This window comes from Oryzias latipes, chromosome 16 (assembly GCF_053564925.1).
Source record: "Oryzias latipes strain Hd-rR chromosome 16, Olatipes_Hd-rR_3.1".
In the NCBI taxonomy this organism is placed as follows: domain Eukaryota; kingdom Metazoa; phylum Chordata; class Actinopteri; order Beloniformes; family Adrianichthyidae; genus Oryzias; species Oryzias latipes.
In genome coordinates, this window is record NC_136252.1 from 31,560,436 (window position 1) to 31,575,962 (window position 15,527).

The following is a 15,527-nucleotide window of genomic DNA, read 5'->3' on the forward strand; positions in this document are numbered from 1 at the left end:
TGCCATGAAAAATGTGAGTAAACGCACGTAAATCCACGTTTTGGGCTTCTGTGTTCAGAAGTCTCAAGCTCTAAGTACTCAACAGACGTTTGTTGATCGCACGCTGGAAGGTCAACCCGTTGAACTTCTGACTGCTAAATCACAAAACAGCTGAACTTTGACCAGTCAGGGACTCTGATTTGGCAGTGGCGTATGGGCGGCGTTCTTTCTCAATCACGAAGGTGCCAGTAAACATCAACACGGACGACAAAATTAATAATTGTGGTTTTGTCATCAATCATATTCATCAAAATTACAAGAAAGAAAGACTTGAAATATTTGAATCAATATGTTGAAACTCTATGTAAAATTAAAAATACACCAGAATTTTGTTCTTTTCCTTAAATGATGATGCACTGGTGCAGAATACTGATACTTTAGGCTCTGAACATGTTTTTCTGGTTTCAGCGTTGCTGCTTGATGCTCCACATGGTGACACTAAGCGCAGAAACAAATGAAGCTTTATGCCTCAGAAGTTCTCAGGGTATCTCAGGCTAACGCCTGTGGAAACAGGCTCAGCGCTGATTATTGCTAAATGTTTCACCCAACTGTATCCCTGGTTTGCAGAGCTCCCAAAAATACAGGGATCACCATGACAACCGGAGACCATGAGTCACACCGTCTTATTTGTTCCCACAGACCTCATAAAATCTCTGCTGCTGTTTTATTTATGATCAGTTTTCCTGAAGCGGTGCGATCAGATGGTAAATGAAAGCGTCTAATAGGTCCTGGAAGTCACTTTGATCAGGAAGAAAACAAATCCTAAATCTTAGAGCCATTTTATCATGGAGTTCAAAACAAAAGTTTATGTTTTTAGGAAATTTCAGCAGAAGTACAGAAGTTACATTAAGCTTAAGTCACCATTCTTGATACTCTTTAAGCCCCTCCCACTGATGTTTCTTTCTTTGCCTCTATCTTTTCTCTGTCTTTGTCGTTTCTCTACAATGTCCCTGATGGCTTTCTTATTGTGGCTGCTCTTATAAAAGTGTGATCATCTTAAAATTAAGACAATGTGGGTCACAAACTGGGACAGAGGCTCAAAGCAGTTTTCCTCTCATGAAGTATAAATGGGGTTTTAGAGTGAGCTCTTGTTAAAAAGCAGTTTCAGGAAGTTTCTACACTTTGTAGTGTCCCCTAAAGGGGAAACTGAAGTGTTAATGACAAATGTATTGTAAGATAAAGTTGAAGAAATAAGGATGATAATTCTATTTCAGTAGCTCAGCAGCCAGTTTGACTGAACTTTTTTTTTAAACAACAACCATGTGTTTTTCTTTTTTCTTTGAAGCATCTTGTTTTCTCTGAGTCTTTTCGTGCTCTACATCAGTTTTGAAACTCAAAAATGTGACGAAGTGTGCCCTCCCTGAAAAACACTGGAAAACACTGAGCACCTGAAGGTTTTATGAATGTCACTGAGAGCAAAACTAATCAAGAAGAAGCAGTTCTGCTTCGTGAGCGCACACAGAAAGTGTCCTCCAGAGGGCGCCGGGTGGGCCACGCGCAAAGCTTAGAGCCTCACACTCAACATCTGCTGAACTCTCATAGGTCACTTCCCAAACCCTCGTTCCCGCCTCCCGGCTTTTCTTCAACTGTTAATTATAAAAGACTGGTTAAGTTAATATGTGCAAACACTTCCAAGATAATAATTATCAGATGAATTACTCTACTCCCCCTATCCCTCCATCTTCTCCCCCCCTTAAACTTAGCCGTCCAAGAGAAGAGTAATGGAAAAATATTTGGACGAAACTACCCTTCGATGACATCACGAATAATCGTCGGTGAACTACGTTAGCATGTAGCTGCCAGTGCTCGGACAATACAAAACATCGGATTTGTAACTTTAAAAAGTCATGCTAAAACTCATAGTCATTACTTAGATTTGAATGTAAACGTTTATGTCACGGGCTGGTTTGCGAGGACCCAGATGCAGGGAAAGAGGGTGAGGCACGAGTCAAGAAGTCCAATGATTTAATAACAAATAAAACCTCACCAGAGGAAAAAAAGTAAAGCCAAGCGAGCAAGCTGAACTGACAAACACCGGGTGAGCATACTAAAACGAAGCAACACTGAATACAGAAAGAAGCCAGCTTAAATAGGGAGCAAGCTAAATCTTTTAAGATGAGGGTGTGGATCAGCTGGGAGGAGCCACAGTCAGCCTGCACAGGTTGAAGAGGTGAAACACCAGCAGAAACCAAACAAACACGTGCAGAACATAACACGTCTGTGCTTCAGAGCACAACCACGAGAAGAAATGCTTTTTTTTTCTGTGGCACAGCACGACACGGATCACCCTCTCGACAGAGGGATTTGTAGTCCTAAGTCACTACGGCTATCCGTTAAAAAAACACTTTCGGACACCACGACAGCTTCAAATGCCCCCGCAAATGGAGGGGTAGGGAGAAGCAGAAGGGGTAGGGGAAGAATTTGGATTCAGCCTTTTTTTACATCCAAAGGGATGTTTTACTAGTCAGTTTGCATATTTGGTTTGGCATAGAATGTACGTTTGATATTTATGTATTTATCCGGGCATGGGAGTGGCACAGTGAGACCCCGGCTTAGGCCCCCTAGTGGCTGCATTCATGTCTTACAATTCAATGCTTTTCTAAATTTCTCATTTCTCATTTGCAGTAAAACCGATAATTTTTAAAGTGAGGAAAACTGATCTTGGGAGCAAAGAAAAAAGACAAAAAAAAGATGTAAAGGAAATAAGAATGCAGATAAAAAGATGAATTGTGTAGCCTACAATAGGTCGTTAAAAGTCTATCACTTTTAACGATTAAAACCAAAAGTTTTATATATGAACCATCTCCCCTGAAGCCCCTTTCTCTGGTTGTTTAAGTCTTTTTCATGTGACGCTCAGTTCAACCTTTTGATGAGCTCATTTACTTCCTAAAAGATGTGGACCAATGTGAAGAATCTCACACTCGAGTTGTTCTAAGCAATGAGGCAACATAAGTTGTTCTCTCATTTTAAAGCAAACAGCAGTGCTGGAGTTTCTGCTATGCAGACCCATGAGGGACAAATGATAAATGGTTTCCAATAAAAATAAATAAAATAAAAGTCAAATACAATCTAACAATAAATTTAAAATTCACCAAAGTAACTTTGAACACCTGTATGAAATATAAAGCTTGTACAAAAGTGCACTTTAATTCCATCAAATTAGTTTTATTGATGGTTGAGAATTCTCTTTTAGGCGTTTTCTTCAGTTTAAAACCACGTTTGTTAATTAAATGGAACTAAAACAACCCAAAGGGCATAACTGTGTTTTTCCTCTCGAGGGGTCTCTAAGGGATGTTGTGGATACAGTTAAAATTTGGATAAAAACGTAAAAACAACCACTTATGTTTGGTACATTAAGCAGGATCTCTTCCTTTTCAAAAGCCTGATTACAAACTGTATCATTCTGACAGCAAATCTACTGTTTTAGATGTTTTTTTAAGAATTGTACCAGAGGGAGGGAAGGTGTTGTTTTGGGATTTTTTTTGTTGGGAATCCTAGATAACAAAGACAGCTTTTAATGTTCCTTTAACACTGATAAATGTTTGTGCACAAAAAAGCAGAGAATAAAAGGAAAAAGCACAAAACGAGGAAACAAAAGGCAGAAGGTTAGAAGTAAAGGCAGTTGAACTCTGTGTGATCTCTGGAGGTTCAGTGACATTCTTCAGCTACCCCTTGGCCGTCTTCTAAAAACCTTTTCTTGTCAGGAGTTAACATTTGAAGATGGCATTTGCAGTGTTTGCTGTTGGTGCCTGATATTGTTGCTGTGGAGCATCAGAGCAGCGACTCCAAAGAGCACCGTTTGCATATTTCCCAGGCGTTTGTGAAAAGCTTTCAAGCTCTGAATTCATCTCCAAAACACTTAGAAAACTTTAAAACAGAATTTCTGTGGCTACTTAGTGATTGAAACTAGTTTGGCTTTGGATGCCGCCCCCAGGGACTCTACAAATATGAACCAGTGATTCAAAAGATGTGAAAACTTTATTCTGAGGGTTCTGCTGACCCAGTCATGGACATTTATATGAGAGCCTGAGTATAAAATTCAACAAGGGCTTAAAGAGAAGATAAACAAGTCCTTCCACTGATCTGTTTGCAAGTTAGAGAAGAGCCTGTAGAGCTAACATCGGGAACAAAAGACAAAAACTAGACGATTACTTGATAGCTTGTTTTTCTGCTTTGTTGCTTATATGAAAGCTGATCTTTTTCAGCTTCAGGAAAGACTCTTAAGTAAAAAAGTTCTTCTGTTAAATTTTCTTTTAAAATCTAATTTTAACTAAAAGAATGGACATGAAAAAAACATTTCAGACATACTTCCTATTCTAAATTAACAAGGCTAACTACTACAGATAATAGTTGAATGGGTAGACTATCAACACAAAAAAGAGAAACTGGTTTATGATTCCAAAATAAATCTACTTATTATTGTAATAGTAATAATAAAAATAATAATTTGAAACTTTGAAATAAATAACCACTCACTCATGTTTCTAACTATTTCAATCAAAATTTTAAGACAACTTTGAACTACAACTATTGTAGTTCCTCAAAAGACCACTAGGCCACTACAGTTTCAACATCTTTTTTTATCAGTTTCATTTTATCAAGATATTATCACAGCTATCCAGACACCATACTCTATCTGCAAAATTATCAAATTCTTTGTCAAAACATCCACATAATAGTGACAATGCTTTTAGTTATCAAATACAGTCATCAGTAATCAGACGTATTGCAGTCAGTCAGACATTGCTGTGATGAATAGAAAGCACATTTGAAAAAACAAAAAAGCAAGGTTTTGAAATAGCATGCACTAGAATTTTGCCCAGACAAACCCACAACATTCTTCATGATTAGATTGACACATAGGACGAACGAAGACAAACAGGCCCACCATGCACTGCACAACACTGAAACTGCAGACTGAAGATTTCAAGAATTTATTTCAAAACTTATGGTATTTCTCTATCTTATTCAGTTACAGTAATCAAACAACAATGAAATAAATGAAGCACATATAATCTGCAGATAAATATGAATGACTGCATGAGGTACTAACACTTGGAAGAGAAACTCCTGCAAAAGCAACAATAATACTGTAATTTCTCCGTCTGGCTGGATCAGACCATATGATTTTATCCACATCACAGGCTGTGTCTCCATTGAGAAAGCAATCCTATGGAAAAGTAATATATAGAAGGTAAACCTCTACCGCCCACTGTCAAATGTTACAGTGAACAATGCTGATGATAAGTACAGCGTGCTTTGTTTTTTTAAATGTACTGTGTGTTTATCAAGGTGAAATGTTCAAAGTACTGACACAAAAGGATTTCTGCTGAGATTTGGTTGAACTCTTTGTCTGGCTTCCATCAGTGTCAGTCTATGATCGACAACAAAAGTGCTTCACAGACGTTTGGGTCAAATTTGGTTCTCGTCTTCTTTGTTCAGATTCTATCAACTCGTCCAGTCCCTCTCCTCTTTCTCTACCTTCTTTATGTCCTCTCATTTTCACTCCTCTTCGTCTTCTTCCTTTACTTTTTTTTAAGACAGGAGAACTCACCAGCTGCCTGTTCTAGCACAGCTGAGTGATGTGTTTTCGAATTAGCAGGTGTGCTTCCACACCTGGGATGTGGCACTTCAGTTCGTACGTTAGTGTGGTCGTTGGCGATCCAGGGCTTCATAAGGACAAGGAAGTGACTTCCTCCCAATCCTTTTCTGTGTCTAAGGGGTGAAAATGTTTGGAGTTTTGCAAATCTGCTGAGGTGTTTTGCTCATCAGAGTAGAATTTTTCAAGTTGGGTGGATATTTTTATTTTAGTGTGTAAACTTCTGTGATTATTTTTTTTTTAAAGTTGTAATATGTCTGGTTTTACATCACAAATATACTTTTGATGTGTTAAAATTTAATTTCTGTTCATAATAACTGTGGAGGGATAATTCCTTTTTTTAATCAACTCTCAGACTTTTTATCTTAAAAGTAATTGGGAGCTTTTGCAGTAACCAAACAGAGAAAATAGCTTTAAGGTCTCACAAAACAATTTTTCCAGTTAATAAGGAGGGGAACTTTGGTGAAAGAACGGGGGCTGAGGTCTCCTGTTAGACTGAGGTCACAAAATCTGCTAAACAAAACCAGTTTTTAAGCAGAGAAATGTTATTCTGTTTCCTCCTCGTCTTCTGTTTCTCTTCTAGGTGTGGTTTATGGCTACAAGGGTCTGCTGCTGCTGCTGGGCATTTTCCTGGCTTACGAGACCAAGTCTGTCTCCACTGAAAAGATCAACGACCATCGAGCCGTAGGGATGGCTATTTACAACGTAGCTGTGAGTTCACACCGGCACTCCATCACACTGTTTCATTGTCTTCCTGTCTCTGGAGGGTTCTGAACCAATGCTGCAATTATCTTACTGTTGCTTAAAAGCACAAAATGTCCATTTGGCCATCAGGGTTTATCCACACCTCCAGTTTCTTTATAATTACGTTTTAAAAGCAACTTTTCCATTAATTTTTGTAAAGAGTAATTACCAATGTAAGCACAGGTAAATAGTTGATTTTGCATTAATTTTATCACTGCAGTTAAGAAGAACAGAAACGGAGAAATCCTGACCTGAACTCTTTTAGTTCCTCATCGGAAACTACTGTGGCATTACATCGGCCTGCCCCCTTTTGCAGAGATGGACACAGTGTTTGCCTTAGACCTGTCATGGTTAGAAACATCCGTTTAAATCTGGATTCCATTTTTCTGATCACAGGTTCTTGATCCCCTATGGGTTCTTATGACTAGGTTGCCGCCACGCCGCCACTCACAATCCACGCTGATTATTGGGGGGCACCAGTGGAATTAAAAAACACCATCTTTTTCTCTCTCAGTTTTATTGACAAATTTCTTTCTCGTGTTTTGCTGATCGAAAGCATTGTTAGCTCTTCAACAGTTTCTATTTCAAAAATTAAAGAGATATGATTCATTGCGAGCTTAAAAGCATTAATCTGAAATCCAGCCTACGATGTCAGCGAAATGCGATCGCCGTCTTTGGAATGGGGGTCATTGAGCTTTCTTCACTTGATACTCCATCTATCAAAATGAAAATCCTCCAATTATGAAGTACTAGAGGAGAAAATAGAACGGCTCTTTGGGTTTTTACAATAAGCAGCATCATTTGACACTCTTTAAGATGTTCTAAACTTCAACTGAAATAGGATTTTACGCTTCAATTCTTCAATGCTTCTATCTCTCTGCTCTAAGTTTCAGTTTTTCTTATTTTTTCTATTTCCATCATTTTTTTTCTTCCTTCAGGTTTTCTGTACTGATTGCTACATAAAAATCAGACAGGACCGTAATGAGATACAAACAGATAATGATAAACACATCATTTATCCATCACTTGTGCTTATTTACGAGACCATTAAATGAAGCTTGCATGCTGTTTTCATCACGCCGCCCCGTGACGGGGGACAAGTCTAATGTTGCTGTTTAATGTTATGATGCACACATTTCAGTTTTATGACGATGTCAATAGTTAATGACATCTGCTGGGGGACCTCCTTCCTCTCTGAGCTTCGGGCCCTGATGAGACAGCAGTGTGGTGATCGTCAGCACGCCGCTGTCACTCCACTCATGACTTTTTAATGCTGTTTTCACACAGGAGTCCTCTGCAGAGTGATGAACAGATGCCTGATGCCTTTATGAATGTGACGATGGTCTCATCTTCCTCTTTCGCAGGTTTTGTGTCTGATCACGGCTCCGGTGACGATGATCCTGTCCTCGCAGCAGGACGCCTCGTTCGCCTTCGCTTCTCTTGCAATCGTCTTCTCAGCCTACATCACTCTGGTGGTGCTCTTTGTACCCAAGGTGCTCTGACTGTTGACTCACTCTCATCTCCATGTCAGACTGTTATGCAAAGTTTCAAAAAAGAAGGTCAGACAAAACTCCAACTGAAAACATCTCGACATCCCTGCGTCCTGTGCAGCGTTGAACTGACTAGAATCCCACCTGTTTCTCATTGAAAGCATAAATGAAGCTTCTGACTTTGTAGCGGCTGTCAAATGTTATAGTTAGAGGGAAAAAGTGTTCTGCTTTTTTTCCACACGTCTGCCTTCATTTCAGACAGCAGAAAAATCCATCTGCAGAAATGCAAACCTCATTAACTTGAGATGGCAGCATCGCCATCACAGTTTGATTGTCAGGTTATTTCTGGAGTTGTGGGGAACGAACAGCAGCGAGCGCTGAGCAGCTGAGATGTCATCAGAATAATTGTTGAGAAAAGAAAGGAGAAAAAAAAATCACACTTTATGAGCTGAAAATATCCTTCAGAGTGATGTAACTAAAATGCCTGCCAACATCAGAGATGTCTAATTAGATTTTCTCAGAACAAGTGCGTTCTTCACTGAGTTGTGGCTCCTGCAGATGCGGCGCCTCATCACCCGCGGTGAGTGGCAGTCCGAGCAGCAGGACACGCTGAAGACCGGCTCGTCCACCAACAACAACGATGAGGAGAAGTCCAGGCAGCTGGAGCGCGAGAACAGAGAGCTGCAGAAGATCATCCAGGAGGTAAAGACTCACTCCTCTGCTTTAGATAGAACTTTAGAATGTTCATTGATCCCACAAGAGGGAATTTAATTAAGGATTTGAAGGATTTTAGTGGGATTTTTTTCTTATTAGGGCCCGAGCACGGAGTGCAAGGACCCTATTGTAATTCGAATGTTTATTATTATTATTATTATTAGGGCCCGAGCACGGAGTGCAAGGACCCTATTGTAATTCGAATGTTTATTAGGGCCCGAGCACGGAGTGCAAGGACCCTATTGTATCTGTTAGGTTTATTAGGGCCCGAGCACGGAGTGCAAGGACCCTATTGTATCTGTTAGGTTTATTATTATTAGGGCCCGAGCACGTAGTGCAAGGACCCTATTGTATTTACTCGGATTATTAGGGCCCGAGCACGGAGTGCAAGGACCCTATTGTATCTGTAAGAGTTATTAGGGCCCGAGCACGGAGTGCAAGGACCCTATTGTATCTGTTAGGTTTATTATTATTAGGGCCCGAGCACGGAGTGCAAGGACCCTATTGTAATTCGAATGTTTATTATTATTATTATTATTATTATTATTATTCTACCGGAAGAGTCGCCTTTTTGAGGCCTTTAACATACCCCAAAACTCACCAAATTTGGCACACACATCAGGAGTCGCGAAAAATTTCGTATTTTATAGGAGATTGGCATGGGCGCAGAAAAACGGCTCGATAGCGCCACCTACAGTGACTTTTGTCCCGACGCCCCGCATACGCTTTAACGTACAAGCTTGATTTTTACAGGGCATGTTCTTCAGATGGAGACCTACAAAAAAGTCTGAAAGGACCCACCTGTCACTCGCACAGGAAGTCTGATATATTGAGGTCAATATGTCATTTTTGCTCCATTTTGGACATTTGCAGGCCTCGCTCTAGAACGAACTCCTCCTAGAGATTTGTGAATAATGACTCCAAACTTTGGTTTTGTAAACTAAACACATGTCCGATCTTAAATTGCGAAGCTTTTAAGTTTTTACGGTTGTTTGTGACCGTGGCGGCGCGTCAAAATTTGAGGTCGTTTCGAAATCACGCCATGAAAAGAAAAATGGCCATTACTCAGCCATAAATAATCTAATCTGATCCAAATTTGTTGTGCATGATTGTAGTCTGACTTTGAACACATCTGCAGTGGAAAAATCCGAAACAGGTGTAGCGCCACCTGTTGGCAACAGGAAATGACATGTTTTACTTGGAGCATCACTGCTCCAAGTAGGATGAGCAAACACACCTCAAAATGACGTCCACCTGTTGAAAAACCATTGAAGTTTACTCTGATGAAAAACAAATCTTTCAACGCGGGGGTGTGGTCGTGACAGAGCGGCGAAGTTGGGTATCTCGCCATGCACAAATGTTGCTCTCACGTTCACATTCCTTGTCTGATCTCACTGAAATTAAATAGATTTGATGAAACTTCCATTCTGAACCCATGGATATGACAATTTTGGACGAGCTATATATGTTCATAAATGATCATGAAGCATGATCATATAATCAAGCTTCATAGGAAATCAGCCGTTTGTCTCAGGAAGCTGAGATTTCAGAATTAGATGCGTCCTACAAAGCTCCACGTTTGAAAAGCAGCACTATACGTACGAGAAACATTTAACCACCTTAATCACCCTATTGTGCTGAAAGCAAATTTTTGGACATTTTGACTCAAGCAAATATTTTTATCATAACATCTGTTTAGTTTATCAGCACCAAAATAAAAAATATTTACATTTATAAAATGAACTGGTCAACTCTAGGATTTTATTTATTCAATCTTACATCCTCAAGCTTTTCATCAGTCTCCCCTGCTGCAGGAGTGGAGTTAGCCCCCCCCCCAACCCCCGGCTGTGTGCTCACATGTAAATTAGCCAGGAGTGGCAGACAGAAAGTAGAACAGTTAGAAAGCCTAGTTCAACACTAAATTACAGCAATTTCCTTTGTTTTGTTTGTCTTTTATACATCCTTAGCACTAATCATTGCTTTTTTATTCATCCAAAATACAATTAACTTTATATTTTATCTTTTTTTTTTTTACAAACAAAATATATGAATGTGCTCCAAAACAAAACCCAGTCTCAGTACACTCCTACAGATGTAACATCAGACAGTAAATGTCTCTTTTATGCTTTTTTAATCAATGCTGCAACTTCTTTTCATTTCCTTTCAATACATCCAAAGAAATTAAACTACAACGACAACAAACACAACACATAGCAAATGTCTCTAAGAAGATTATGTATATACATTATGTACCACCTTTAAACACCAAATAAATAACAAATCTTTCTAATACAATCACAAAAAATGGAACACAAAATGTAAAACCCAAATTAGAAATTGCAATTTTAAAAAGATACATTTTTCAGCAGCTTTTCAAAATCAATCACATATTTTACTCTTCTGTGGATGAAACAAAGAAGTCCAGAATAATGTAGCCACTTCTCCAAAGTCTCTGTCACCTTCAGTTTTAAACAAAGTCTGTGAAAATCCACCATACATTGGTCACATGTATTCAGAGACCTGCTAAAAGTCCACAATTGTAAAAGCTCTTATATAGACAACTGTTTGTTTGCTTGGAGCTCTAAATATAAAAAAATGCTTTTCTATCACCTAGAAACAGATGGAGAACCACATCAACTGGATTAGTAACAGGGAAACATGTTTAGGTTTAAACTTACATCAATAGACAACATGAAGCTGTTCATCACATTTTTGACCTAAACATGTAAACACATCCTTGGCTCTGCGGTTAGGAAATGGTACTTGGGAATCTCTTCATACCAGGAGCCAGCCTGAACATTGGAACATCACCACAGTGCCCATCCAGACTGGGACAGCAACGGGGTCCACTTCACAGCCGTGAGCTGCTGTGTTTAACTCCAGCTGTCCCAGCAAGGGAGACAACTGCAGCAACATCCACTGACCAAGCTGGCAAGCCCTGGCAGAAAAGATCCCCACAAGAAAAACACTGGCTCAGGCAGGCTGGTCAATAAAAAAAAATAGTTTTGCCAATGTCTTGCAGCTCGCAGATCAAGTGGTTTAGTTTTCCAGTAATGTCAGTCAAGAATACAAGTTCAGATTCACCATATTCATATTCACCAGATTCAGCAGATATCTCCACCAATAGCACCTTAAAAATCCTGTTCTGTTTTGCTTTGCAGCTGAGGTTTTTTATGATTTTCACAATAGGAGTCATTATATGTCCAGAGCCAATCACTTCTGCACATAAGGCCTACTGGTGAAAGAAGCAGCAGTAATGCAGACATTTTGGAAAGTCTTGGTCAGCTTTACAGTGAGTGATGAAACCTGTTTGTCGGTCAATCATAGCAGGAGTCCCATCTGCAGTCACTGCTACCAGCTTTTCTAATGGTACCTTTTTCTGCACAAAAACTCCTTCACCGTGTTATACATTTCAACTCCTCTTGTAGTTGTCTGTTAGGGCAGATGTGTCAGGAGTTCTTCTCTTGTGGAAACCAAAAGCTATGCTGTACTGTTGCCGTCCACAGACTCATCACACTGGACGTTAAACCACCTGCACGTTGTAAGATCCCGGTCCAGCTAATTGGCCAAGTTATCAGACATAGCTGACACTCATCTAGACATTGTAGTGAAAATTGAATGAGTTCTATTGTTCTCATCCTTAGGGACAGTGATAGCAATTATCATCATTGCTTGTTTCTTAATCTGATAAAAACCTTCTTCTACTTGATGAGAAAATGAGCAGGTCTAAACGAGGCTTAGATTTAAGAATTTTTTTCATGCTATATGCAAAAGTCTTTGTCCTTTAAGGCAACAGATTATAGTCCCCCCCCCCCCCCCCCCCCCCCACAGGCTGCTGTCATATTAACATTAGCTTGGAGCTCCAGAATGGACAAGAAAAAACGACGAGAATGGCTCGAGCAGGGCGTTGCTCACGGGGCGGTCGCTCGTGCCAGGCGGTCGCACGTGCTCGGGCCCGCTAAATGCTACTTGTAGCTTTAATTATTATTATTATTATTATTATTCTTCCGACTTTTCCGTCGCCTTTTTGAGGCCTTTAACATACCCCAAAACTCACCAAATTTTGTATACACATCAGGAGTCGCGAAAAATTTCATATTTTATAGGAGAACGGCATAGGTAAACAAAAATGGCTCGATAGCGCCACCTGCAAAATTTGTTTTCGCGAGCACCTCCATATGCTTTATAGTACAAACCTGATTTTAACAGGGCATGTTCATCGGATAGAAACCTACAAAAAAGTCTCTTGGGACCAAGCTGTCAGTCGCACAGGAAGTCTGATATTTTGATGACAATATGTCATTTTTGCTTCATTTTGGACATTTGCAGGCCTCGCTCTAGAACGAACTCCTCCTAGAGATTTGAGAGTAATGACTCCAAACTTTGGTTTTGTAAACTAAACACATGTCCGATGTTAAATTGCAAAGCTTTTAAGTTTTTATGGATGTTTGTGACCATGGCGGCGCGTCAAAATTGGAGGTCGTTTCGAAAACACGCCATGAAAAGAAAAATGGCCATTACTCAGCCATGCATAATCCAATCTGATCCAAAATTGATGTGCATGATTGTAGTCTGACCCTGAACACATCAGCAGTGAAAAAATCTGGAAAAAGTGTAGCGCCACCTGCTGGCAAGAGGAAATGACATGTTTTACTTGGAGCATCACTGCTCCCAGTAGGATGAGCCGACACACCTGAAAATGACGTCCACCTGTTGAAAAGCCATTGAAGTTTACTCTGACAAAAAACCATAACTTTCAATGCGGGGGTGTGGTCGTGACAGAGCGGCAAAGTTGGGCATCTCGCCATGCACACAAAAGTTGCTCTCACGTGCACATTCCTTGTCCAATCTCACTGAAATTCAATGGATATGATGAAGCTTCTATTCTGAACCCATGGATATGACAATCTTGGACGAGCTCTATAGCGCCACCTAGTTATTGCATTGGGCACATTCTGCCCTGTATTTTCTCTTTGCTTTGTCCGATGTGCATGAAATTAAAACTGGAGATACTCTGAAGGGTCCTCTCTCATAATCTGAAGTTTCATGGGTGTACACCTGACGGTGCCTGCGTAACAGGAAGTGGTCGATTATGTGCACCCAAATAATAGAAATTTATTATAAATCAGCCGTTTGTCTCAGGAAGCTGAGATTTCAGAATTAGATGCCTTTAATAACCTCCAGCTTTGATATGTAACACAAAAGGGTCTATGAGAAACTTCATACCTCTTTTTTTCCTATGCAATTTGGGACTGAACAAAGATTTTTAGCATAAATTCTGTTTAGGTTATCAGCACCAAAGACTACACTTTAATAGGCATTTATGTGCTACTGCTTCCTAAAAAAATTCAGAATGATTGAAGTTACAGGTGACATCTTAGAGAGCATTACATCCAAAAAGGTCCGAAAACGTCTTTTTAGGCAAAACTACAAACACCTATTTTTTTTCATAACTTAATCATCATATATCAACACCATTTATTTTTTTAAATGTAGGGATCTGTGTTTGCTGCCTTCCATATTTTTTTCAGAAGTCCAGGTGAAACAGATGATTTAAAAAAAATCCTGATTCATCCCAAAACCTGTGCTTTTTCCGTCTGGACTCCAAACAAGTGTGTTTTAAAATTACTTATGCTTCAAATATCCACACCAAGTTTCACACGCATATAGCTGAACATGTCTAAATGCTTCTTGAATATTCTTTACAGATATAAAATGAACTGGTCAACTGTAGGATGTCATTTCCTCTTACATGCTTCAGTTTTTTCCTCATGCTGCAGCCTGCTCCTCAATCCGCCCTGTTGCTGGAGTCAAATTTCACCCCCCCCCCCCCCCCACACACACACACACCAGCTGCCTATTCATATGCTAACTAACCCAGAGGTGAGGTGACAAGAGTTTAGACACAAGAGGGAGGGCAGACTGCTTTTTCATTTGTTTTGTATGTCTTTCATAGATTTTTATGAATAATCATTGCTTTTCTAGTCATGTAAAATGCAATTAACTTAATATTTTATCTTTTTTTTTTTACAAACAAAACATATGAATGTGCTCCAAAACAAAACCCAACTCTCAGTACAGTTCTACAGATGTAACATAAGACTTAGACAGTAAATGTCTCTTTTATCCTTTTTTAATCAATGCTGCAACTTCTTTTCCTTAATATAAATCCAATGAAATTGAACTACAAAACCAAAAAACACAACGTATAGCAAATTTCTCTAAATAAATTATGTGTATATACAATATGTAGCACTTTTAAACAAAATAATAACAAATCCTTCCAATACAAGCACAGAAAAATGGAACACAAAATTTAAAACCCAAATTTGAAATGGCAATTTTAAAAAGATAATTTTTTCAGCCTGCTAAAAGTGCACAATTGGAAAAGCTCTTTTATATAGACAACTGTTTGGTTGCTTAGAGCTCTAAATATAAAAACAATGCCTTTATGGACGTGGCACGGATGGCACGGATGTTCAGCAGGGTAAACCCCAGGAAAGCGGCGGGACCTGATGGAGTTCCCGGAAAGGTTCTGCGGGCCTGCGCCGATCAACTCTCCCAGGTCTTCACAAAAATCTTCAACCTGTCGCTAGCTCAGGCTTTCATCCCTGCTTGCCTGAAGTCATCCACTATCATCCCGATACCCAAAAAGTCCTCATCCACAGCCTTCCTCACGGACTTCCGCCCAGTTGCACTCACTGCTGTCATCACAAAGTGTCTGGAGCGGCTGCTCCTGGGACACATCAAAGACTCCCTCCCTCCAATCTTCGTCCCCCACCAGTTTGCTTACAAAGCAAACAGATCAACGGATGATGCCATTTCCATCACCCTCCACACTGCGCTGAGCCACCTGGAACACAGAGACACCTACGCCAGGATGCTCTTTGTGGACTATAGCTCAGCCTTTAACACAATCATTCCTGACATTCTGGTCAACA

At 39.8% G+C, this 15,527-nt stretch overlaps 1 protein-coding gene across 1 annotated transcript in view; it reads left to right on the plus strand.

Moving 5' to 3' along the window:
- The window catches only part of gabbr1a (gamma-aminobutyric acid (GABA) B receptor, 1a), a 164,063-nt gene that overhangs the window by 112,075 nt on the left and 36,461 nt on the right, over positions 1–15,527 (plus strand). The window contains exons 21-23 of the mRNA XM_078932560.1: positions 6,222–6,349; positions 7,747–7,875; positions 8,431–8,574. Of these exons, the coding sequence (XP_078788686.1) occupies positions 6,222–6,349; positions 7,747–7,875; positions 8,431–8,574 (401 nt within the window). The remainder of the gene's footprint in view (positions 1–6,221; positions 6,350–7,746; positions 7,876–8,430; positions 8,575–15,527) is intronic.